We start from the raw sequence: 26002 nt of genomic DNA on the forward strand, positions 1-26002 counted from the left end.
ATTGCAGTCTGTCATTTTGAAGATGACAGAGATTGGATGTTTGACCCGCAGTATGACGCATCTGACCGGAACGATCTTGCAGCGATGTTGTACTTGTTTCTGGTTCTCATGGCGCAAGACTCTAAACACAATCTCCAGCCGAACGACGACTACGACGCTGAAGACGTGGAGAGTCTGTTGCGAGTAATGATTACTCCGGTCTCGCATTTCGATTACCCGCCGTTTTACAACGGCGAAATCTCGAGAGACTACTGTGAGAGGGTAGCTCGCTTTCATCACAGAGCGCAGATCAACAACCCGCAGACAACTCCCAGCAAAGAACTGGCTGATCCGCACACAAACGAGGAACTTATCCTTTGCCATGTCAGGGATTGTTGGTTGAGCTCTAGGGGGTCCTGGAGCGCAAGTATTCCTGACTTGATTGCTCCCGCACTCCGAGGACTGTAGCCGACATTGCGAAAGGAGACTAGAACTGATATGAGATTGAACCGAGTTTCGTAGGAGCGGATGGCGACGCCGGTGAATCAAATCCAGGTAAAGGCGTCGCGCAACGGGCATGTGACGAAGCATAATGAGAGTCGCTAGAACACTTCATGTAGTCTGGAGGGGAACGTGAAGGTTACAAGCGGTATCTCGGACATCATGGATAGAAGTAGAAGTTAAGGTAGCTTTCGCAATGCATCACAATACGTCATTGTGGCCATTTCCAATCTCCATTCGCTAGGGTATCTCTAATTGAACGCAAACACCAAAAGCACAAAGACAAAGCTGACCAAAAAGGTGCTCCTCGCCCGAAGACACCCGACCTCATGAGTTCCGCGAAAATAAGTCCAAAACAAAACAAAACGCCGACTAGAATAAAGGAGATCCGTCCTGCAATACAGCCTTAATTCCAACAACTCAGTCGCGACTCCGTTTTACGCGCTCGCTGCTCTCAGAGTCAGCAGGGCCTCGTGCATCTCTCTTCCTCGTCGCAGTACGCTCCTGCTCTTCATTGGGCTCGGCGGGCTCTTCTCGCATCCGCTTTTGAGCTTGCTCGTTGTCGTCGTGCGGGATGTCAGCAATGCTGCGCTTTCCCTGAAAGGAACCCGCTGTTTCTACCCCACCAACGGGATCTGTGGCAGGGGGTTGGCCTATAGCCTGGTTCTGGGCGGCCCTTCGACGAGTGATCTCATTTCTCATGTTGTCCCTGTGGCCCCAATACTTCCTCTTATTATCCATATGTTCCAGGTAGGTTGGTAGGTTGTTCCGCCTCGACCGATTGTGGCGGTGGAGCTCAAAGTAGTGGCGCTCCTCCTTCTTCGCAAGATCCTTCATCTCGTCCCAGGTCAGGCCACCTTGAATGTTCTTCGCGATGCACAACCCGAAATTTCTTTCTGCGATACGTTCGAAGAGTACCTGAAGATGTTCCTGGCGAATAGCGCAGCTGATCTTATCAGAGAGGGCTTCATTCTCAGCCTTCAGATCCTGAGCGGCCAAAGCTTCCATACACCTCCAGACAATCTCTTCGCTACCACGAGGGCTCACGTCTTCTACGAGAGCTTGTATGATTTCGACAGTCTTTTCGACGTCTATCATCGGCTTGCCATTGCTGTCGCAAGCTTGGAATCGGGGTTGTTTGGTGAGATAATCTATCATGACTTCGATGTCTGATGATTTCTCAAATGAGATGTTGAACTGGCCTTCAAACATGTCTGAGGCAGAATTGAGTTTGTTTTGCTCGTTCTTGTTCATCATCTTTCTGCGTGCTTCGATCAGCAGCCCGATGAACTGGTCTTTGATCGAAGTCTCTGGAGGGGCAGAGAGACTAGCTGACTGCGCAGTACTATTGGCAGCAGTCTGGGAGGAGCCAATATGCTTGCTCTTAGCAGCATTTTGTGCATACTCTTTCACCCTGTGGTATTCTGCATTAGTCATCAGACTGTTCTTCATGGCGAAGTCGAGGTCATTGGCCAGCCCTCTCGCAGACTCTGCTTTGCCGATATAGTCGAATATCTCGTCCCGAATTCGGCTCTTCTCCTTCTCCTGCACCATCTGTGGTAGTGCTTGTTTGAGAACGTGGTGAAGATCAGGAATCAGTTCTAGCAGGTAATTGACCATGCCATTCGACCAATGATTGCTTGTGTTTGCCTGGACCCTGGATCTCGCTCGCGATTCAGTAGTGCTCTCAGGCGGGGGCGCGTCGACCATGTTCTGCTCCTCGGTATCCACGCGGCTAGTGACTTGGACATCGTCCATATCGTCTTGTACCACGCTGGAGATATCGCGAGGAGCTGGCGGTGACTCTATCCCGTCCATGGTCTGGCTTAACTCTGCCCGCATGTTTTGAGAGTCGACCGGACGAGAATGAGTAGGTTCTGGGATGCAGACTTCCATCGCTTCGGTTTGCGATGCTGACCCAAGGACGATCAACAGCTCGCTAGTACTGACATCGCGGTCTGTGGAATCTGTCGAGTGTGTCTGGTCATGAGTGTTTGGCTGGTTCTCATGTACACTGGAGGCGGCAACGTGGACGGTGCCGTTGTTATCGTTGCCGTCCTCGTTGTTGTATTCGGTAACGGGCGGATCTGTCGCGCCGTCGTTACTCTGGGGGGCCCTTGTAGACTCGATGGTGGTTGATGGCTCTGCCGAGACTGCATCAATAGGTGCTTTGACTTCAGCAGGAGTGCTCTTGTCGTCACCGACAACGTCGTGTAGTTCGGTGGAGTCTTCTACTCTTTCAATGGCTTGGTCAAACTCAGGAGACATTGGCGCCTCCGTGGTGAATGTGCTACAGCTGCTGACCGACGAGAATAGAGACACATCGTCGGACGAATTGTCAGACGAATCGTCGGAGAATTCCTCGTCGCTGGTGATGTCGGGTAGAGGAATGTTACTGGCGTAATCGAGAACGGATACGACGCGGGGTGCATGGAGAAGTATGTGCTCTTCAGCTTTCGAAAGTGACGGAAGCGGCTTCTTGCTCGCGACGTCCAGATAGTACTCGTCAAAGGTTTGGTGAGGCTTCAAAACTTCGAAGGCGGTACACAGTTCTTCGAACGTGCACTTTGGGTTCTGGGTGACGTCCTTGTACTGCTTGGAGTGTCGCGGTGTGATAGCGGCAGAGCGGGAACGTGTCTGCTTGCCAAGGGACTCACGAGGAGTCTGCGTGGAGGTCTATTTCGCGTTAGTCTAGTGATCGCACATCAAACGGTGCAATTCTCACGGTGTTGTTGTCCGTCGGTGGTTGCGCGGCGCTCATCGCTTCCTGAACTGAAGCAACGACGACCGGTATCATCTTAGCGAGCATCTGTTCCAGCGCGCCAGCCTCGTACATCGGGCGGAGCGCGGCGAGTAGACGGGAAACAATGCGTTCCTCCATGGCCCCCAGATACTCAACCAAATGAGGGGACAAGGGGCTGTCAGATGAGAAGACGGGGGCAGAGTTGGTGGTAGCCATTGCAAGAAGATACAGGTCGACAGGAAAAGAGGTGTCTGACAGAAGAAATGTGTGTAGTATTGCAAGAAAGTAGGTCAGACTCGCGGTGTGATGCGACTGAGCGGGGTATTGTGACTAGAAGGTCGTGAGAGCGACGCTTTGGCCAAGATATTGCGTGCGACAGGGATCTGTAGGACTGCAGCGACTGAGTACCGACCTTCATTGAGCCAGTAAATCTTTGCGTGACTTGGTCCAGGTGAATGCGTCATAATAGCAAAACGTGCGAACGTGATCTACCCAAATAGAATATTCCAGGCGTAAAGATCCAGCAACGTCCAATCAGAGATAGACCTCGTAGAAATTCTAAGAAGTGCGAGACACGAAGCTATGACTTGTCATCGACAATAGCAAGTCACCATACACAAGCGGCCATAAAAGCGGTAGCTTCAAGAAAGTGAAAGAGGAAGGGAAAGATACAGACACTCGTCTCTGACGTCAAGCCTTGGGATATACCGCGCACCTTACAGGCGAAAAAGCGCTCGAGGATCGCGTCTTTGCCCTTTCCAGGCAGCCCTGAGGTGACCGAAGGATAAGCTTGTAGTAGAGATAGTGAAGACGTCGATTGGTAGCTCATAGGATGGTAGAAAATATGCTACTATTCTTGATCTGATTACCGACGCGCTGGAATACGAAAGAAGGTGCGATAGACTTTGAAGACACGATCCGTAGATGACATGGAATGAGACTGATAATATGTAAAGATGGACGGGACTGTTAGAAACTTCTCCGCTCACAAACCTGCGTATGGGTGGCCTAGGGATAATTGTGGCCAGGCAGCTAGAATTTCAAGCACTTCTATGAAGATATCTGGGCTTAGACTCTCAACAGTGATCCATCGGCATCGTGCCCTTCCTCTCCCGCTGCCGGACAATGCGTGCTAAGAGACGACGCGTGCGACCCATTGTGACTTCGCTTATGTCAACTCGATCATTCGGACTTTCTCAAGATGGGGAAGCGACAAGAAATTGTAGGACCTGGAGATGACGTCGTCGCGTGAAAAGATGATTGGGATGGGGAGGCTGGAGAGACGCGTTGAAGTTTCGTTATGGAAGGAGTATTACATACGTCATGTCTGAGTAATCTTGTGTCCGCCCGCCCATGACGCGCGACGCGACGCGACCCTCATCCCACCGTTCAGCGCGATGCACATCGACCTACGACGCCAATGAACGACCAAACGCGCTTCTGCGCGAAGACACTCGTACTGTTCGCGAATTTCGCAGACTCTTTGGCCATCGCGTCTTGCCTGCTTCACTGCAGCATCCTTTTCCCCACCCCACGTTGATTATCAGTATCGCTTCGTAAACCCTCCAACCTCTGAAGTATAGTATTCAAATGATTTGTCTAACGTCGAGCTTTGGAATCGGACTTCCGGTGTAGAAAGGTGTTCAGAGGCTAAACATAGCGTTTCGGGCTGCCGCATAGGCTGGCAAGTGCTCGCTTCCATCTCCACGCAGCAGCCACGTCGATGTGTCAGCCAGCATAGCACGGTATCTTCACGATTTAGTACTCCGATACACAATATCGATTTGCGCACCTTATCTGATCTATCTGGTGTTGGCAGCCATACATGGCCAACACGTAAGACAAAAATAGCGGTATGCGGTAACGCTAGACCAGATCCAACGATGCTTACACATGCTTACCTTGCGCCGGTGGCTTCAATAACACACTCCGTGCGGTCAGTGGAGATGTCGGGGCTTATCATCTACGAGGTATAATGTAGTGTGTGGAACGCTCAGTCAAAGCTTCAAGTCCGGTTACATAGCAATCTCGACAAGATGGTGAACGTCACCAATGCCAATGGCATCACCGGCGCCAACTTCGACGTGTTCGGCACCAATCGCGTTCTTCCTCGGGCAATGACAGCATTCACAGCCATCGCGTGGTACAACTCGATTGAGCTCATCATCCTCATCTTCGTCGTATTCAGACGGTACACTGGTCTATACTTCTGGAGTTTGATAGTTAACACACTCAGCATTGTGCCGTATGCTACAGGTAGGCATAAGCTTCCAGAGTTGCAGAAGTGATGGCTAACTGAGTCTCCAGGGGCGTGGATGAAACAAAACAGCGTTGCGCATGACCCTCGAATTTACAACACTCTCCTTACAATCGGATGGATATTGATGGTACCCGGACAATCCATGGTTCTGTACTCGCGCATACACCTGATATCGCCGAACCTCAGGCTACTGCGATTCATCTTTTGGGTCATCGTCGTTTCAGCAGTATGCCTTTGCGTGCCGACCGTCGTCCTGAATCTACGATTATTCACCAATCACCCCGAGCGATACATCCGCGGTTACATGGTCATGGAGAAAATACAAATGACTCTCTTCACCATCCAGGAGATCTCGATATCCTGCATCTACCTATGGGAAACCCGCAAGCTAATGCGCGTCATCCTCAACGGAAAGGCCAGGAAGTGGATGTGGCAGCTCGTCGCAATGAGCATACTCCTGCTGATACTGGATATCGCGTTGCTTACGACGGAGTTCTTGAATCTCTACATGATACAAACGACCTTCAAATCACTTGTTTACAGCTTCAAGCTAAAGATCGAGTTCGCAGTACTCAGTCAAATCGTGCGTGTCATCCAAGATCGTGCGCATTCTAGTCGCTCGGTCGTAACGCACCCGTCGGATTTGGAGCGCCGGGTCGACGTCCGAAAACCAACGTCTAGTCAGGTGTCAGAGGTGGAGAGCTTGCAGCGCAATGTGCCACTAGAATGGCGCTTGTCAAGGGAAGCCACATCATTTGTTTCGCCGGTCGCTCTCACTATGGCGAAGAGACAAGACATCAAAAGCGCTAGGTGCAGCGTCATGTCCATAGACGCAATGTATCCTGGGAGACTGGGATGATAGTGCGATAGGCATCTTTTGGTCGAGTGGACAATGGAGGTTGATGGACGTGAGGGATACGGCTTGGAACTTGCGGCAGTCACGTATAGAAGGCTCCTGGTCCGGTGAGCATTGACACGCGCTGCATCTGCTCTCAGCAAAGGTATCACCTATACCCATGCGCGACTGGAGCAGTCCACAGTGTGTTTCACACCTTCGACCTTAGCAACGCTTCTTTGGCATTGTCAGGTCATCATACCACGGCCAAGCTCATTCTCTGGGCGGCGAGTTACGTCCTCGATTTGAGCAAGCTTGGTGAAGCTCCAGTCCGACAAATCCGTATCCTAAGACTGCTCAGTGAGAACACGAACGATGCATAGCTGAAGCAGGATGTCGAAGAGCTTTGTCTGGAAAACATGGCGATTGGTGCGCATGAAATCGCGGTGTATCCAAAGAGTTGGTGGTGCTATGAAAGGAGGTACGGCGGGCATGTGATTATTGAAAGGTCACGCACAGTTTGAGGGGGACATGTTCCAGTAGACTCATGCTAAAGCTTTTCACATAAGATGGAGGCTATAATGAAACTTTAGATTTGCTGTGTTTTGGTGGTCCGATGCTGAACCTCGCCATAAATGTGATGATGAACTTTAGATAACCTGTGCGCATTTTTCGCGGCGTATGAGTCTGAGACTCGAACGTTGAGAAACGTGGCCGTGCATGCAGAACCAAAACTTCTTTGGAACGGACAGACCAAGTAGAAAGAAGGAAAAAGTCACCGCAAAGATAAGCAAAGCACCCCTGCACGTGTGTGTAGATGTGTCGCACGATCTGCATCCCAAAATCGGCCATCTTCTCCGTTCCCAGCTTCTTTTCTCGCTCAAGCCAACTTGAACACACCACCATGCCAGCCATATACTCTCTGAAGCCTCCTGCCAAAACGCCGCGCCATAATGTAGGGGATTCTGCTATCGGGATGTGGCTCATGAAACTGGATGCCACGAGCGACATCCGTAGAAACACTAGGAGTAAACTGCCAGGCTGAGCCTTGGAGTTTTTCCGCAGAGAAGCCGGCTCGAATCATAGCGCGCTTGAAGTCGTCCCACTTGATCGCTTTCGGTGTCTCTCCAAGATCTGAAAGAGGGACATGGAAGAGGGTCTTAAACACCTTGTGAGCGCGCTTGTCGACGCAGTAGATTCTCTCGGGCTTCATCTCTGGGCTTGGATGACCGATGTCGTGAACTTGAGTCGCTGGCTCGGTATCTAGAGGAGCATGGTAGCGCTTCTTTCGCTTGGCACTACCTCGTGTGACCGGCTTATCGAAGGTTCCGGTAATCTGCAGTGCAACATCGTGGTCGTAGTTGCTGATGGCTTTGTACTCGATGCTTTTGAAGCACTCTTTGGGAACGCTTGGGCCAGTCCACGGAGCAGTTCGGCGCATCTCACCTCCTTCCAGGAGGCATCGACGTACCACTTCATCTTGCGCAACACCCGTCCTGCGTTCATAGAAAGAGTCGATACAACTCCAGAACTTGTCAAGATTTGACTCCGAGTCTCGCATCGTCTTCACGCTCTGAGCGTTTCGCGGCTTATCGATGGGATAGCGTAGCTTTCCTCGCGCTGGGTTGACCAAATAGGCGGGTACGTTATAGGCATAGATGTAATAAGCCCAATTTATCGAGAAGTCTCCCTTGTTCGACTCTGCGGCTTTCATACCGGATGTGCAAAGTAACATCCAGATTTCCGAGGACTTCTTCCATAAGTCAATCTGATGAAGGCACTCTTCGACAATGGACAGCTGGCTGATAAGAGACGACAAAGGAGCTGTAAGCATAGCGCGCGCGCTTTGATGTTTGCGTGAGAGAGTGTCTAGACGGTCCAATGTGGCGTGTAGATCAATGTCAACGTTGATTTTCTCACTCCCAGACATCTCTGCAAAGCCATTAATGTTCTTCCGAGAGTCGTTTTGACTGAAAGCCAGCAGACGATGAAACACGCTCAGCATCCATGCTTCGCCCTCCGTTGGAGGTGTGTCTCCTCCTGCGATGGCGATCTGTGTATATGGACCATCTCCTGATCCAGAAACTATGCGTTCATAGTAGTTCCGCATCGTGGGTGACGCCATACTGGTACTAGTGACGCCTCCCAAGAGGCAACTTCGGGCGCGCTCAAGTAGCGCCTCCAGATCAAGGACACTCTGTAGCTGATTCTTGGTAGCGGTACCGTTCTGGGCGTGCAGGCAAAGCTGATCTAGTCTTGCCGAGACTTCGGACCACATTATCAGCCTCTGGTATGACTGTGAGATTATGTGACTTGTGACACCCATAAGGAACTCTGGAGTGTCAACAGATTGATCGATTTGACCACATGCATCCGGAATAAGCTCACGGCTGTGTTCCGAATTGTCGATAATTGTGTCCGCAAGATAGGAGGGATCTTCTCGTAGAGACAGTACATGATCCTTAGCTTCGCTGTACATCGCGTTGACGTAGCCTCGAAGTCTGGCAAGTTCCAGATCCCCTCGCTTGATATAGGGCGCTATCGCGATGGTGTCGGCGAGATTGACATGACTGCCATCCACTGGCAAGAGGATTTCTGAGACTGGCGGCTCTTCCAAGACTGGTCCAGACAGCATCTCCTCCTCCGTCATGTCGTGCAAGATGTATCGGCAACACGAAACCAGAAATCTCATGATACGCTGCTGCATTTTCAACATCTGCAAGCCTTGAATGAGATCGCAATGAATCATCTCCCCGTCGACTTGACCACAGCAGCCATGGACTCTCCGAACTTGGCCATATACTATAGGGTCGGTATTGGGCATGAAGTGTACAGTCGCCAACATCTCACGCGGCTTACAACTGGAACATAGGACGCCATACTGAGAGAAAGCAACCTCACCCGTCGCAAAGGTCCATGGTAGATTGCGGGCCCTCGAGTTCAGGTAGATGAGCAAGGACTTCGGCTTCGTAAGATCCTCCAGGTTGATGAATGGCCAAAGCATTACGTCGACGTGTTCCTTGGGCTTCGGACCAGTGCCTTCTTCAAATAGCATATTTTGGTGTCGCCAGGCGAAGTCCGGTTGGTGCTCCATAGCGATTGTTGGGCAGGCAGCTCGCAGAATCTCACTCCTTTGAGCGACCGACTTCTTGCTCCATCTCTTCCTAATCAATGGTTCGTGTCGAATCATAGTGTCGTTGAGAAGCTTGTAATCAGAGCAGATGTTCTCGGCGAGAGCGGAGGCGTGCGATTGCGACTGTGCGATCATAACCGGCGTGAAGGTGTCCGCGTCATGGAGTTTCTTCACATGCTTGTCCAACTTCGCGGTGTCGATACTGTCAAACCTGGTTAGTCAGGCCAATGAACCCTTTCGATGAACTTACTACGCTAAATTGCGCGGCAAGGCCGCTGGCTCAACCATATTTGCGATTGCTTTTGGTAGGTCGCAAGAGGTAGGGTAGAAGTTTTAGGATGCGAAAGGTGGACTAAAGGTAATAACGGACGCGAAAGGCGATAGTCGAGGTGAGCGAGAATCCACAGGGTCTTGCAAGTACAGGTGAAGGTGGCTTCGTTGCAGTATCGTCGTAATCATGGTCGCAAGCCCGATCAGCAGGTGAGAGCAAACTTGCTGACTGAGTGCACCATTTCAGCATCATGTCGAACTTGCTCATGATTGGACATGACGATCTTCGAGATAACAGCTAGCTGGCAAAAGAAGGGAACTTTCCAGAATATCTAGAGTGATATGCAACCTGCAAAACCTTATACGAGTGCTGAAGATGCGGCCTTTCCACGAGGAAATTCGGCCCATCGATAGCGCTCAGGATGCATATCCTCAAACATGAATGAATGAAGGTATACGCGCGCTTCCAGGTGCGCGTAATAACCAGATAAGGCATGTTGGTGGTGAGTGTCAAGGGTCTCGCATGACTTTGGTTCAAGTGAAAAAGTGTCGTTGATGCTCGAGAAGCATGGAGATTTTGCTGACCCAAGCAGGTATGCAGCCTGTTACCTTCTCTTCAGATGATCTTGACCTGTCGAATGGGTAGTGTCTCAATGAACTTAATGAGTATCCTGGTGCGTTCCTTTCCGGACCCTTCAACTGTAAATGCTGGCTCGATTGCTGGCTCGATACTGATGATTCCCATTCTCTCGTAGTTGCCATCGCCGACCTCTCGCAGAATAAGCCCTGAAGAATAGGAGTAGTTATATTGCGTAAGAACATTGATTTGCATAGCGAGAAACGTGTCCCCGATCGTGACAGGCCGGTCGCCGCTGGTCCAGTCGAAGTCCACCGGTATGTGCAGCGAAACAGCAACTTCGACGTTCTCACATGGAGAAGATATGATGTCCATGCGAGGCGAAACTACATCTGTTCCTGGTTGGTATATGCTTCTTAGCCGAGTCGTGTACGTAGGACCCTCCAAAGTGATACTAGCATTCATGACTTCGCCAATATGAGCGGGCCCAAGGCGGGTAAAGGATACATCAACTAGCGTGAGAGATGGCACGACGACTCCCCCATCCCAATTAACACCGCCTCTTGAAGATGACCATGACCACGTTGGGTTGGAGTTCGAAAGACGCGGCAGCCCTCTTTCCGGGTTACGATCGGTTTTCCAGAGGAGATCAGTAAGAAGACTACTTACCCACATACCAGCAATATAGGTATCATCTTTTCGGAATCGCATTTCTCTTTCGACTACAGCACCAATGGCGGGTAGCCGATCAGTTTCATATGTCAAATCCAACTCAGAATACGTGTTTACAATCGCCCGCCAGCGTATGGCTGGATCTTTATCAAATCCGGGAAAGTTGTACCTGTTCGCATCTGCGGTACCTTTTATTTCTCGGAGGAGTTTGCGATTGGATAACCCACTTTCTGTCACGAACAGAGTGCGACATTGCCAATAGATCTGAAGAGTTGATTAGACCCGTTTTTGTATCATTTGCGAAAAAAAGCAGAATGTGACCCGTCTCTAAATTGACGTGCCTATTCGCCTCTAGCACCCCCCAGTGCTGTTCCGCGAGCTAAGTATTGTAGATCTCCGAAGGAAGCGAGTACTGATAGCTTACCTGATCTTTGCCGAAGTGGACCATTCGTGTCGATAAGAACCGCTCTTGGTACACCCAAGCCCTGGTCAAAAGCGGGTAGGCCTTTGACGACGTGGCGAATCGATCAAGGCGCTCTTGTACGTAAAGTTCGAGATCTTTTAGTTTTCGAGCTTTGTACCGTTCCCGATCTGAGGCGAACAGACCAGAGTCGCTGTTGCTGGCCCATGTTGCTGCAATGGTCAGATGAGCTTCCTCATAAATTTTGCCCATCGTTGCTGCTGCTTCCTCCCAATCATCTTTGTCGTCTTGCATAATGCCTAGATTGCCCAGCCTTTAGCCACCTACATCTTGGCTACAGAACATAGTAACTCACAGCAGGCGTCAATCCATATGAAGCGAATATCAAGCCTTGCACACAAGCGCGCGGAGTCTGCAAAGGTTTTAGGTAGCTCGTCGATAACTATGCCTATCGTCAGACGAGTCCAAGACGCCTTGTCTAGCCTCATCGTAGGACCTGTTGGCCCCCAGCAATGGCTCAGACAAGCGTAGATGGCTGGCGTGTCAATATTTTCGCGAAGATAGACGTGTCTGCCGTCTATTTCGAGGACTCGTTTCGGGAGCTGGGCGACCTTGCGTCCAGTACAGTCCTCGTGATTATCAACACAGGTCTCGATCCAATTGTACAGTGTCTGGAGCGCTCGGTCGGAAGACGTGTCTCCTGATGGCAGATTCCTGGCACGAACGGGAAGTACTTCGTGCGTGACGTTGTGAATGATCCGTGGTTTCTGACCTGCAAGGAACTTAGACTCCACACGCTCAATACATATCTTGTGCCTCTGTGTCATGCCGATCATCCACTCGCGAAACCCCACCGATTGCGGTGCCATTGTACGATAAAGGCATTGACGATCGAATACCAGTGACCATCCCAATCTCTTAAAAGGAAGTAGCTAGGTTGATGGATTACATACCTTGCAAACAAAACAAGTCCAGCTTTACTTTGCGGACCCTTGACTGGCCGGACTTCTCACCTGCATTTGGGACGGGTCTGTAACGGACTCGTATTACCCAGTCAGCAGATGCCACTTCAATGTCTACGATACTATCGATTGGTATCCATTCATTACTGTAGGAAGTAAGAGCATCTAGTACAATCCTGCAACTCTGGCAGGCAGCAGCTATCCCTAACCGAAGTTTTGGAACAGTTGTTTTGGTTATCGCATCAGTATCCTCATCATCAAGCGCACGATACTGAGTGAACAAGAATCTTGTACCACAAGGCTCGTGGCTTTCTTTCTTGTTTCTGTCTTCGGTGACTGAAGGCGCAAGGATTGTGGACTCCAGACAAGCCGTACTCTCCTCCACCAGATCCATGGATTCCGTTTCCGGAACCTGGTTATCCATGGCGACGAAACAACAAAGGGCAAGAAGTATACAGAATAGCAAAAGACTGCAGAGGTAGTTTAAAGGACGCACATCCCATCGCGCTCAGGAGGGTAGCAGCCAGGAGGCCGCCAAGAGGCGGGGCAACATGCACCCTCGCGGCACGGGCGATGATGTAGTCCCGTGGCACATGCTGGCTGCAGGTTCCGATGCCGATGATCGCGTCGGGAGCGGTTGTTTGTATCCGCCGATTGAACGATGAAGATCTGGAGAGAATGATGGTGACTGTAGGATGGATGAGAAGGGGACGCGGTAGCTGTACGCGCTAAAACGCGCCAGCCATCCATCGCTCTCTTTGTCACCGAGGAAGGAGCGTTCGTAGTCCTCAACAATGCCATGATCACACAAGGGCAAACAGTTCCTCGCACGGTATACTAGTTCATTGATTCGTCTATCATAGACGCGTTACTTCATATATGTCGTCCCCAATCATCTTTACCAGCATTCCACCGCGCTGGCCTTCCATTCCCTCCACCCCTTCCAAACGAACAATAAACATATCAGAACTCCACCGACGCCTTCGTGTGGCTCATGTCGAGCATATATAGGCGTAAAAATAGTGATAAAAGAAATGCAAATGATATACGAGAATCAAAGTTCCGTCCGACACCCATACCCTGCCACACATTTTTGAATGCGCAGGAGCAGGTGTTCCTTCTCCCCTCAGTCCAACTACAGTATCTCCTTCAGCTTCTCCTTTTGTGCGCTTGTCAAGCTCGTGGGGAACTTGATCTTTACGCCGACGATGAAGTCGCCGCGATCTGAGGGTTTCTTGGACTTGGGCATGCCGAGGTTGGGGTATCGTTCTGTCCAGGTGGGACCGGTGGGACCGCCGCTGCCGACGCTGAGTTGTTTGCCGTCGATGGTTTGGACGGTTCGGCGCCAGCCGGTGAGGGCTTCTTTGAGGTCAATTTCGATCGTGTGTTTGACGTCGTCGCCTTCGCGGGTGAACATTGCGTGGGGTTTCTGTGGTGTCATTAGTATCGATTTTTGCGTGAATTGGGAATGGAAAGACTTACCTCAGAGACGATGAAGTGCAGATCTTGTGTTCCACCCTCCACCTGGTCGCCGACGTCCGAGAACTTGATCTTGCTGCCGGCCTTCAGCCCCTTCTTGATGGGCACCTCCAGAATCCGGTCTTGTGTGCTTTGCTTGCCGGTACTCTGGTCGTATGTCTTGCGCTTGATCTTGAGCTTCTTGGTGGTGCCGTTGTACAGCTCCTCCAAGCTCACCGCAAGCGGCTTCTCCACAACTGTGACTTCAGGCTCTGGTGCTCGTCGTCCGCCGCGGAATCGGCCGCCTTTTCCACCTCCGCCGCCGCCACCGCCCATACCACCACCCATTCCGCCAGGCATACCGCCCATGCCAAAGCCGCCGAAATCAAAGTCATCACCACCGGCGCCGCTATTGCGCATGAACTCGCCAAAGATATCGTCGGCGTTGGAGAAGTTGAAGCCGTTCCCGCCGCCGCCCGTCGAGAAGTGGAACGAGCGTGTGCCGCCGGGCATGCCACCCGACGATGCGAAGGGGAAGCCTCCACCGCCTCCTGCACCCGCGAACGGGTTACCTCCAGCACCTCCAGCATCTTCAGGGTGTGGTACGCCGCCGCGTAGTATGAATTCGAGACCGTATTGGTCGTACGTTTTGCGCTTCTCGGGGTCGGAGAGGATCTCGTAGGCTTGTGAGCATTCTAGACGTATTGTTAGCACATCATTCACAGACTATATGAGCTAGGAATGCAGTGTACATACCTTTGAACTTCTCAGCAGCTTGCGGGTTGTCCTTGTTCTTGTCGGGGTGCCACTTCAGCGCGGCCTTGCGGTATGCTTTCTTGATCTCATCTTGCGTCGCGGTTTCTGATATGCCTAGAACTCAGTCAGCAATAGTTCATGTATCTACCCGAGACCTCGACCACCCCGGGCCCGGGCATGCCGCGTCCTGGTACGGCAAGGCGGTGGAGGGGCACATCCGAGGCAAACGTACCTAATGAATCGTAGAGCTTGGACTCCTTGACCATTTTGAAGTCCGGTAATCAGAAAAGAAGGGTATCTCGTGTATGCGCAAGTAGTGTTTGTAAGCTTCTTTGGGGGCAGCTTATGAGGTTGGGTCGCATTTATCACTCGAGCTCTGGATGTCTCTCCACTTGTCAAACGACGCTAGCGGTGACGTCGAGCCCTGACGCGGAGCGAACACAGGGAAGGTTCGAGAAGCTTCAACCACAATGCCATATCCCGACCATCACAAACTCTGATGCCGTGTATCATGCGCTTGGGATCAAAATTAGAAACCTGAATTCGTAGCACAGGGATCGTATCGAATCGACGTATCTAGCAATGAGCTGGCGCGCTCCACCTGACGACGCGCGCCTGCCGTTCCTCGTGGTCTTCCTTGACGCGCCCCGCTCTTGCAGTCTAAGAAGCTTCACTTCAACACGTGAAGCCTCGCAGCTGAAATGAGGTCGCTGTGCGTTAAATTTGTATGATTTACGGTTCCGGATATGCCGAACGCGTCATTGCGTTGCGAGCCTCCTTTCTCAACTGACAGCTTGAGGACGTTTTCCAGTAGCTACTCCACGATGCAATGATCCAGCGCCAGCTCAAGCACGCCGCCGAAGTTCTTCGAATCCACTGGCTAGCCAGCAACTACCTGAACACATTTTTAATTCAGATGCAAGACATATCAACATAGGCTTCGCAACCCTATTACCCTGCCTTGACCTGTCGGCGTGAACAATCATGTCTATGTGCCAAGTCTCAGACTGGTGTCAATGGCTCACAGAAGTCATAAGTGCAGCTTACGAGAAACACACTGCGCATCAATGACAGCCACTTGAAAAGATCAGGAATGTGAAATTTAAACAGTGAATTGAACATGTCTAGCGATACGCTATGTCGCACTTCAACACGCAATCGACCACCTTTGTCGCAGAAAGCTTCGACGCGCCATAAAACGCCAGCATGCCCATGATCCCTAACGCCATTTTTCCGGTATGCTACATTAAAGAAGCTGGTATCCAAGGATAGAGTAGTAGTAACTATGACATGTACACGGTTCTGGTGTACAGCGCTTGTACAGGCAACAGCGATGCGCGCTGTCGCTTTTTGGTTCGGACGTCCATCGTTCATAACTGATCGTTTAGTCGGAGTCGCTGTCAGAATCACCCTTGCTCTTCTTCTTGTCCTTCTTGGCGGCCTTCTCGGCCTTCTTCGCAGCCTTCTCTTCCTTCTTCTTGCGCTTGCGCTCGGCCTTGTCCTCATCAGCCTCGTCGTCACCGTCACCGCGGCTCTTGCGCTTCTTGCTCTTCTTGTCGGTCTCAGCTTCCGCCTCGGCCTCTTCAGTACCGGTAAGACCCGTCGCTGGGATGGCAGGAGCGGCGAGGACCTCAGAGGTCGAAGTTGTCTGGGCAAGGGGAGCAGAGGCGCCGTCGACGTCGTTCCTGTTGAAGTCCTTGTACTCAGCGTTCCACTTGGAAGGAGTCTTGTCGTTGGGGCGGCCGAATTTCTGAGCATGTCAGTATAGCACTCGCAAATCTGAAGTTGATCACCTACGTCAAGAGTGCCAGCCTCCTTCATCTTCTTCTTCTCGGTGGCAACTGGGCCCATGCCCCACCTCCTGGGGTAAAGGTCGCGCTCCATGATGACACGCTTGATCTTCGCAACAACACCGTGGTCGCACGATGACATCTCGACAGCCGACATTTGCGCGTAAGCGAGCGCGATAGCCTCACCCTTGGTGGTCATGAGGACAATCTCCTCATGGATCTCAATGCCCTTCTCGAATCGCAGGAGACCGGGAAGCATGAGCTTAGCACCGTAGCAGATGGCGTTGACAGAGCTGTCCTTGACCACGATACGCTTGTAGCTCATCAACAGACTCTCCAAAGGCGCGATGACCTTGCGCAGGTAAGCCTCGTCGCGGTTGTTGTCGTGTAGCCATTGGGCATCGAGAACGTCGTGCAGAGTGACCAAGTCCTTGGTCTCGTCCATAGCTCCACTCCTGACACGGCGGAGCTCCTGCATGTGGGCGCCAACACCGAGCAAAAGACCAAGATGCACGCAAAGAGTACGGATGTAGGTTCCAGCCTCGCAGCTGACCCAGAAGACACCGAGCTGCCTCTCGTTGTCAAACTCGTATAGCTTGCTCTCGTGGATGGTTCGGATACGGAGTTGACGCTTGACGGCGGAAATGAGCGGGGGGCGCTGGAAGAGAGCTCCGGTGAGCGTCTCAAGGGCACGCGCAAATTGCGCCTCGCCTCCAGGGAGCTTGTCGTGCATGCGAATGACGCAGACATACTCCTTTCCGGCTCCCTGCTGGGACTTGACGAGACGGGTAGCGCGATCAATGCAGACGATGAGGCAACCAGTGACCTTGGGGTCGAGGGTACCACTGTGACCAGTCTTCTCGACTCTTTGGCACGCGTTAGCTGAAAGCGCTTGGAAAGAAAAGTCACGAGTGTTTCCTACCTCAGCATGCGCTTGATCCATGACACGACTTCGTGAGAGGATGGGTTGGAAGGCTTGTCGAGGTTGATGACACCGGAGCTAATGTAAGACTTGAGGTCTCGCGACAGCGGTGTGCATCCATTTGGGATGGGAGTGTAGTGCGATGTGCGAACGAGCACTGTACGCGCATTAGCAAAGCATTCTGGAGCTATGGGGAAGCTGCAGCATACGGTCGCTGTAGTTTTTGAGCAGGAGCGGCCAGTCGCTCGTGTCGATGGCAGGCGCAGCCGCCGCTGGCTTGATCACATACGCGTCGGGGTCGGTCTGCACGAGAGCCATGGCGATTATTGTGTCGAGGGTTGGTGTTGCAATTGGCGATGCGATGTTCTCGAACTTTTTCACAGCAGACAGTATTTTCGCGCCGCTCAAGCTATTGGACGCTATTGGGCGCTAAAGAACGCTTGGACCACCACGCCGGATCTTTGTCGGACCGTTGTCTAACACGCATCAGATGTTCGCTAGACAACTATGTTCAGAAGCGATTTCGTTATGGCGACCTACAAACAAGTCAGATGTACAACACGCTGCGATATTATTATGGATTTATTGAATATCAAGTGTGTATTATACGCCGCCTGCAACTACAATGCGCTCTTTCTGCGCAGTAATCTACTTCCAACTCTGATGATTCTAGTTCACTACCTGTCCGTGCTCGTTGCTGTGCAACGTGGTGATATCTCCACTGCGGACGCCCTGTCTCTCGTTCAAGATCTCGTCATCTCCTGTACTGCGCAGCGTGGTGCCGTCCATCTTGCCATCGACACCGCGCCTAACACCTGGCTCGACCAGACTGCCCGCTCCACTGGGTACATTTGGCCAGAACTCCTCTTCAGCGTCTAACAGGGCCCTCCAAATAGGATCAATCCTGCTCTTGACCTCTGCCCATCTTGCATCATCTCGGTCAACAGCGTCGCTTACACCCTCGTTGACAATGCGCTCAAGCTGCTCAACGAACATGAGGAAGTCGCGATTTGACCAGTTGGGAATAAACTCTCTGCGCATCGCACCGCCGTCTTGGTCGTTGTCGTAGTTCCGAGGAGAAGATTGAGCATCTTGTCGGCGGGCCCAGGACCAGGCCTCGTAGTATACCTTCTCGGTCGACCAAAGTAAAATGGCACCTTCGAGCCACGGCATGAATGTGTTTGGTTGTTGGGAAGCAACACTGGCGAACAGTGCTTCATAGCGGCGGAGACCTGCGGATTTAACGTTCTCCTGGAGTGGTGAGGGAGGAAGATCGATCTTGTAGATCTCAGCAACTTCTTGGAAGAACCGCAGCTCCCTCTCTCCATTCTTGATAGCAGATTCTAACCACCCAATGAACCGCGTGGGAATGTCTGGCTCCTCACCAGGTGCAGTCGTGGATTTGTGCGTACTGCGGAGGAGATTGAGGGTGTGGTTGATAGTAGCAAGATAACCTTGAAGGTACTGCCTGTCGTTTGCGAGCCATTGTGCAATCAGAGGCTTTGGTAGGGTACCCTTTGCGGCACGCTCGAGGAAGGGATGTCTTGTAACGCGGAGCAATTGTTCGTGGTTGATGGCGAGGAGATGAGTTGTGACTGCCCAAGGGACGTTGGTGGGGTCGATGTCGCTCTTGCTGGCCCAGGTTCCGGGGTGGTGGTGAGGCATGGTAAGTATCGTTCGCGTAGGATCTGTGTTATCTGTATTGAACGGTGTATGTATTCGATGAGGTACATCCTGCGGAGTTGGCGGGGTAGCAAGCTACTTATATGCTACATGAAAGATGCTTGCCAAGCGACACGATGGCTCCGAGGAATCACAATTACGTGTTGAGGCTGAGGGCACAAGAGCGTGTGGCGTTGCCAAGTAGGATTGATGGTGCTGGATGTGTGCATGACGTCGGACAAGGACCATCGGAGTTTGCGACGCTCTGAGTGGTGCAGGCGTACGGCAAACCGGAATCTAGAATCCCAACTCGGAACTTGGCAGTTGAAGTCGCAGCGGAACTCTTGGCATCGAACAATTTAATACTTGTCCAAGCTATACTCTGTGGCTGAAGCAAGGCGGACTGCTTGGCGCATGACGATGCCGCCACTTTTGAGCTGCTGCTGATGTGATGGTTTGAGGGTGCCGGACAAAGCTCGGGCAGTGAGATTAGTATACAAGGTCACGCGACCGAGACTTTGAGTTGAGGAACATGGTGTTTGCCGGTCATATTGGACTCGTCCCGGCATATTGCCAGTCGTTCGATGGTCACATTGCTTCGTCGAACGCGGATGCTCGGTGGCTGTGGTTCGTAAGACGAGCGGACGTGCTGAAGAGGAAGAGAAGTCTACACGATTCAATGTAAGATAGGAGGGCATTGGTAAGGGCGAGGGACTTTGACTATGGTTTTGTAGCTATTAGTGAGATGTAGACATGAAGGATGGTAATGAGTGAAGGTGTCCCGAAACCTCGGTCGCCTGTGCTAGCGCGGCGCGTCATACTGCAGCCTCCACCTCGAACTTTCTTGCGACCGACCGTCGACGCCAACCCTAGCCCAAACCAGCGGGCCATCCACACAGCACGATCATGGAATTCTCTGCAGACGACGAGCAGGCTCTCAAGCAATACCTGCCCAGCGAGTTTGGAAAGAAGGATGGCTCCGTGAACGTCGAGGCGCAAATCGAGCGCGCGCGTAGGCCAGTGGTCGATGAGAGCAAGCAGGCAAAGAAGGAGAAAGGGTCGGACGACGAACAGGATTCGGACGATGATAGCGATATGAGCGATGAAGAGGACGAATACCCAGTTTCTCACGAACTGGTCATCAAGACGCACGATCGCGCGGTCACAACGATTGCGCTCGATGCATCCGGTACGCGGCTGGTAACTGGAGGGAATGACTGCACACTCAAGCTGCACGACCTTAGCGCACTTACCCCGAGCACTATCCGCGCTTTCAAGACGGTCGATCCTTTCACTACCAAACCCTCGCAAACCGCAGAGTCGCATTCGATACACCAGGTTGTGTTTGGCCCACACTCTGGAGGCCAATTCCTATGCATTACTGCAACATCACAGGCGAGGCTGTTCAGCAGGGATGGAGAGCTTATATCAGAGTTTGTCAAGGGTGACATGTACCTGAGGGACAAGCACAACACAAAAGGACATACGGCAGAAATCACAAGCGGCGCATGGCACCCCACGAATCGCGACCGCTTTGCTACGGCAGGCACAGACAGTACAGTGCGGATATGGGACGTGAACAAAAGGATGAAGCAGGAGGAGGTCATCGTACACAAGTCAAGAGCTGCTGGTAGCGCGGGCATGACAAGGATGACGGCCATTGCATGGGGCGCCGCAGCCGAGGGAGGGAGCAGTATGCTAGTGTCAGCAGCACTAGACGGAAGTCTCGTCATGTGGGGTGGTGAAGGACCCTACCACAGGCCGACAGCAGAGATCAAAGAAGCGCACGCGAAAGACACATGGACGAGCGGACTGGATATCAGTGCAGATGGCAGGCTGGTGATCACGAGGGGAGGGGACGACACCATCAAGTTGTGGGACACGAGAAAGTTCAAGACGCCTCTTAACACCACATCACATCCGTCAACGTCTTCACAATATCCCACATCGAATATCAAGTTTGCGCCTAATTCTCAGAGCATAGTCACAGGATCAGAGACCGGGCACCTCCACATCCTCAACCCAGCCACACTTCGCCCGGAGCTGGTCACACCAGTCACGCCAGGCTCTCCTCTGATAACGGTCAACTGGCATCCCAGGCTCAACCAGATCCTCACAGGTTCAGCCAACGGTCAAACAACAATCCTCTTCAACCCCAAGCTGTCCAACGCCGGTGCTCTTACCATCCTCAGCAAGGCACCCAAGAAGCGGCACCTCGATGACGACCCGTCCCTCACCGTAGACATGGACCCGCTCGGTATGGCTGGTGAAGCACACGATCCTTCTGGCAATGCAGCCTCGTTTTCCGTACGCCATCCCACCATCGGTCTCACAGCCTCGGGTAAGAGTCGCGACCCACGGAGACCGCATATCCCAGCCACAACACCTTTTGCCAAGTCAACGCCCGATCAGAAGTACGTCATGGAGCAAATTGAAGGCAGTGATATGAGGGACGAGGATCCTAGAGAGGCGCTGCTCAAGTATGCGCTGAAAGAGGGAGAGAAGGCTGTCTTTACCGGCGCGTGGGAGAAGACCCAGCCAGTTGGTATCTACAAAGACTACGACAGTGAGGAGGACGAGAGGGAGAAGAAGAAGGCAAAGCGGTAGCCGAGCCGGGGCTGAATACCGACTTGGGATCCCTACAAGGGATGTTTGTATCATAGCGAAATATACCCAATAGCACAGAGACTATGGATTAGTCAAACTACCTATCAATCCATACAATGATCACGGGTAAAACTCCTAAGACACCAGATGCGGATGAAGACTTGGGCACCATGGGCGCACGTGTCAGCGCCCCTTATCATCCGACCTTGGTACAGTACCTTCGAAGCTACCTAGGCAGGGCTACACTAGCGTAGCCGCGTCGCGCCCCATCAGCAAACGCAAACAACCCCACTCGCCTCGCATCACGACAACCTCCAGCCCACAACCGCCAATTCGACCGCCACTCCCTCTGCAACCCACCAATTCCGCGCCAAAACCACCGCGACGATGTTCTCCTCCACCTTCCGCGCAGCGGCCCGCGCGCCCACCTCGACCTTCGCACGCAGCTTCTCGTCCACCCGCCCCTCGCAGGTCGCGCGCATGACCGTCATCGGCCGTCTCGGAGTTGCGCCAGAAGAAGTCACCGTCTCTGGCGACAGGACACTCGTGCGCTACGTAGTAGGAACGAGCTACGGAAAGGGCGAGGACAAGAAGACCAGCTGGTTCCGGATTGCGAGTTTCGTGCAGGGCGCGCAGAAGGATTTCCTGATGAACGTGCCCAAGGGATCGATGCTCTACGTTGATGCGGATGCGCGCATGGAGACGTACCTTGACAGCGAGGGCAATAAGAAGAGCAATTTGAGCTTGGTTGCACGTATGTTTTCGGATGCGGGTGGATGAGAGAGGTCATGCTAATTTATTTGTGCAGGCAACTTTGATGTCTTGTCTCGTGCTCGTACTGAGGACACGGAGAATAACGACGAGGGTCTTGTTCAGGAAGCTTCTGGTTAGATGGGCAGTTTTGCTTGCTCATCCATCTTGCTTCGAACATGATGTACCGTGGCGGCAGATTCTACAACAGCTCGAGTTGCAAGTGTTGGCTGCGGGGTGGAGAAGTTGCGACGAGACACGTCTTTGCGCGGCGCTGTAGGATCTTCTTATGGAGTTTCTCTTTACGATATTCAAATGTACGACTATGGGCTCACAATTCACTTTGTAAGATCTCTACTCTAGGAGTGGCGTGGCTTGGAATTTTACGGAATGATACCTTTTTCTTCATGACACATGAACATACAGTTACTAACAACGCGATTGTGGGAGAACTTCTAGTAGTAAAGAGCCTCACTATGCATTTATCAGTTCAGCAGCTCGGTATACCTATTGCATCTCGTCAGACTACCCACTTGCGCACGGACGTGATGCGGCGAACGAAGACCTCCGAGTTGGCCCATCCCAACTTTTTGTGGCGCAACATCCGGACTCCAACACAGCACTTCACATAATGCACAGAGTCGTGCCGTTACCAGCGCGACAGCTCTGGGGCCACGCGCCTCGAGTACGGTCGGTCAATCGCTTCAGTCGTCGCCCACGCACATTCGCGACGGTGTCTGGCGCAGACCGGTACGCCACTCTACTATCAGACCCCACGAATTGACCAACACTGACTCTTATGTAGGCCATACGATGTAATCGTAATCGGCGGCGGTCACGCAGGCTGCGAAGCCTCCGCAGCAGCAGCCCGCTCCGGCGCCCGAACGGCCCTCATAACGCCCTCAGTCCACAACCTCGGTGTCTGCTCGTGTAATCCTTCCTTCGGTGGTATCGGAAAAGGCACCATGCTTCGCGAAATTGATGCCCTGGATGGTGTCGTGGGTCGCATTGTGGATAAGGCGGGTGTGCAGTTCAGGGTGCTGAATAGGAAGAAGGGACCTGCTGTGTGGGGACCCAGAGCGCAGATCGACAGAGCGTTGTACAAGAGATATATGAAGGATGAAATGCTGGCATACAAGGGGTTGAGCGTTGTGGAAGGTAGCGTGGCGGATATCATCGTGGACAGGACACAAGAGGAGGGATCGAAGGGCCAATATGGAAAGATTACTGGTGTAAGGTTGGAGAGTGGGGAGATAATACCCACAGGAAATGTGGTCATCACGACTGGCACGTTTCTTGGTGGAGAAATACATATTGGTCTTGAGTCGTTCCCATCCGGGCGCATGGGCGAAGCTGCGACATTTGGACTAAGCAAGAGTTTGAAGGATGCCGGATTCACAATGGGAAGGTTGAAGACAGGGACACCGCCACGATTGGACGGAAAGTCGATCGACTACAAAGTTTTGGAAGCGCAGGAGGGCGATAACCCGCCCATGCCTTTCAGCTATATGAATGAGCGCGTTCAGGTCGAGAACCAATTACTTAATCACGAGACGCGAACGAACGAAGCGACACACGACGTAATACGAAACAACCTCGAGAAGTCAATACACATCCGCGAAACCGTCAAGGGGCCGCGGTATTGCCCATCGCTGGAATCGAAAGTGATACGCTTCGCTGACAAGACTTCACACATTGTCTGGCTGGAACCGGAGGGCTTCGATAGCGACATAATATACCCAAACGGAATCTCCTGTACGGTTCCCGCAGACGTACAAGATACCATGCTCAAGACTATCAAGGGGCTTGAGAACGTGAAGATGCTGCAACCAGGCTACGGTGTGGAATACGACTACGTAGACCCACGGCATCTTCGCTCTACGCTTGAGACAAAGAACATCTCGGGACTCTTCCTAGCTGGACAGATCAACGGAACAACTGGTTACGAAGAAGCCGCCGGTCAGGGTGTCATCGCGGGCATTAATGCTGGCTTGAAGAGTCTAGGAAAAGAAGCCATGGTCTTGACGAGAGCGGATGGATACATCGGCATCATGATCGACGACCTCATCACAAAGGGTGTCTCAGAACCCTATCGAATGTTCACATCCCGCTCCGAATACCGCATGTCCGCCCGCGCAGATAACGCCGACACGCGTCTCACCGCCATGGGCCGGGCCGCCGGCGTAGTTAGCGATCTACGATGGAAAGCCTTCGAAGACGAAGCCGAACAAATAGCCACTCTAGCCCAAGTTCTCCAATCCAAAACCATGGGCTGGACAGACTGGAACAAAGCAGGCTTCCCCGTAAGAAACGACAGCACAAAACGTTCCGCATACGACCTCCTCCGCCTCCCCAACACCACCCCCTCAAATCTCACCACCTTCCTTCCTGAAATCAGAGGCTTCTCACAACGCATCCAAGACCGCGTTCACATCGAAGCCACCTACGCCCCCTACGTCGCTTCCCAAACCGCCACACAAGCCCGGTGGCTGAAAGACGAGAACCTCAAGTTACCAGTTGACCTTGACTACGAATCCATCTTTGGGCTTAGCTTCGAGGAGAAGAGGGCGTTGGAGGTAGCGCGGCCGGAGAGCGTGGGCATGGCGAGACGCGTTGAGGGTGTTACGCCGACGGGTGCGTTGAGGTTGTTGCAGTTCGTGAGGGGGGTGGGTAAAGAAGAGAGGCAGGCGAGGATGAAGGAGGAGATTGAGGCGAGGAAGGAGAAGTATAGGGGTGTGGCGCAGGGGATTAGTGTTGAGGGGTTGTGATGGGTAGGTGGCTGTGGTGGAGTGTAGGTTTGTAATATATGGCATTGGGTGGCGTTGGAATCCTCAGATGCGATAGCTAAGTCTTCAAACTTGTTTCAAATGGTGATGGTCAACAGACGGTCTACCAAGTCAATCGCAATCATCCCGCATACCGAGGTACAACCCCAACAACCATTCCGAACCAGATCAGGTCCAATTCTGAGTCAAATGCGCATCCTCTCTTGCGTGGAAATCTAAACTTGCAGTCAACCGAACGTCGGGGTCGCTGCTGCCTTCCAGGACTGTGCCCCGCTGTCAGATGACGTCGGTTCGCGAACGCGACTGCTAATCTGAATATCACATGATGCATGCCGTGTCACCTGGGCACTCACTTCCAATAGCGTTTCGAAATGGTGTTTCTTCCTGCTTCCTGCAACCGCCCCATTCCACAACCTGGATCTTCCGTCTTCCTCTTCGACAACGAGATCGTCGATTTCTGCAGAGTACGCATCGGAGTGAGTTGCGCTTACATATCGATTGGCATTATCATTGGACGTGAAGATGGAGAAGAAACGGAATGGTACGTCTTTCTTTTGTCGTTTTCCGGAGGTGCATTTGTCTGCTACAATCTTCGTCGCGGTGGGGGGCTGGATTGTGGTTGCGCACCGAGAGGTGCTACGCCGCTGTCAGCTTGAGTCACTGTGTCTCTGGGGTTGAGTCGAGTCTGCGCCTTGCTTGGATCATATTACGCCTGCGCTCAGATCAACCCACATTGTCGGACTATGCCGGCATCAGTCTTAGTCACTGCGCCTTGGAGATCAACTCGAGTCTGCACCTTACTTGGATCGGATCAGGCAGTCGTTCTTGTCTTCAGGAAAAAGCCGCCCCGGCATGTCACGCCTTCATCACCTTGGGTGACTACAGCTTTGGGACTCGCTGAATTCTGCCCATTAATTG

General features: G+C 52.3%; 9 protein-coding genes across 9 annotated transcripts; 4 read left to right on the top strand and 5 right to left on the bottom strand.

Moving 5' to 3' along the window:
* Positions 1–900: 900 nt before the first annotated feature.
* Positions 901–3439, bottom strand: J4E78_004060 (uncharacterized protein; the record flags this gene model as incomplete). Its single annotated transcript, XM_049364692.1, has 2 exons — positions 901–3156; positions 3206–3439. The coding sequence occupies 2 exons, from the start codon at positions 3437–3439 to the stop codon at positions 901–903; spliced, it is 2490 nt and encodes an 829-aa protein (XP_049223770.1).
* Positions 3440–5259: 1820 nt separating this feature from the next.
* On the top strand, positions 5260–6342 carry J4E78_004061 (uncharacterized protein; the record flags this gene model as incomplete). Its single annotated transcript, XM_049364693.1, has 2 exons — positions 5260–5479; positions 5531–6342. 2 exons carry the CDS (start codon positions 5260–5262, stop codon positions 6340–6342), a joined length of 1032 nt encoding a protein of 343 aa, XP_049223771.1.
* Positions 6343–7198: 856 nt separating this feature from the next.
* J4E78_004062 (uncharacterized protein) lies at positions 7199–9739 on the bottom strand (the record flags this gene model as incomplete). The annotated part of the gene is made up of 2 exons (XM_049364694.1): positions 7199–9653; positions 9702–9739. The coding sequence occupies 2 exons, from the start codon at positions 9737–9739 to the stop codon at positions 7199–7201; spliced, it is 2493 nt and encodes an 830-aa protein (XP_049223772.1).
* Positions 9740–13488: 3749 nt separating this feature from the next.
* On the bottom strand, positions 13489–14833 carry J4E78_004063 (uncharacterized protein; the record flags this gene model as incomplete). The annotated part of the gene is made up of 4 exons (XM_049364695.1): positions 13489–13782; positions 13836–14506; positions 14568–14681; positions 14800–14833. 4 exons carry the CDS (start codon positions 14831–14833, stop codon positions 13489–13491), a joined length of 1113 nt encoding a protein of 370 aa, XP_049223773.1.
* Positions 14834–15951: 1118 nt separating this feature from the next.
* Positions 15952–17597, bottom strand: CBF5 (centromere/microtubule-binding protein cbf5; the record flags this gene model as incomplete). Its single annotated transcript, XM_049364696.1, has 4 exons — positions 15952–16317; positions 16365–17223; positions 17280–17436; positions 17489–17597. 4 exons carry the CDS (start codon positions 17595–17597, stop codon positions 15952–15954), a joined length of 1491 nt encoding a protein of 496 aa, XP_049223774.1.
* Positions 17598–17948: 351 nt separating this feature from the next.
* Positions 17949–18944, bottom strand: J4E78_004065 (uncharacterized protein; the record flags this gene model as incomplete). Its single annotated transcript, XM_049364697.1, has 1 exon — positions 17949–18944. The coding sequence occupies one exon, from the start codon at positions 18942–18944 to the stop codon at positions 17949–17951; it is 996 nt and encodes a 331-aa protein (XP_049223775.1).
* A 903-nt stretch (positions 18945–19847) lies between these two features.
* J4E78_004066 (uncharacterized protein) lies at positions 19848–21548 on the top strand (the record flags this gene model as incomplete). The annotated part of the gene is made up of 1 exon (XM_049364698.1): positions 19848–21548. One exon carries the CDS (start codon positions 19848–19850, stop codon positions 21546–21548), a length of 1701 nt encoding a protein of 566 aa, XP_049223776.1.
* A 116-nt stretch (positions 21549–21664) lies between these two features.
* On the top strand, positions 21665–22439 carry J4E78_004067 (uncharacterized protein; the record flags this gene model as incomplete). Its single annotated transcript, XM_049364699.1, has 3 exons — positions 21665–21757; positions 21867–22302; positions 22357–22439. 3 exons carry the CDS (start codon positions 21665–21667, stop codon positions 22437–22439), a joined length of 612 nt encoding a protein of 203 aa, XP_049223777.1.
* A 490-nt stretch (positions 22440–22929) lies between these two features.
* On the top strand, positions 22930–25066 carry J4E78_004068 (uncharacterized protein; the record flags this gene model as incomplete). The annotated part of the gene is made up of 2 exons (XM_049364700.1): positions 22930–23048; positions 23104–25066. The coding sequence occupies 2 exons, from the start codon at positions 22930–22932 to the stop codon at positions 25064–25066; spliced, it is 2082 nt and encodes a 693-aa protein (XP_049223778.1).
* Between the last annotated feature and the right edge of the window lie 936 nt (positions 25067–26002).

The sequence above is a fragment of the Alternaria triticimaculans genome (genome assembly GCF_023758025.1).
Source record: "Alternaria triticimaculans strain BMP 0046 chromosome Unknown scaffold_4, whole genome shotgun sequence".
NCBI classification, from domain to species: Eukaryota; Fungi; Ascomycota; class Dothideomycetes; order Pleosporales; family Pleosporaceae; genus Alternaria; species Alternaria triticimaculans.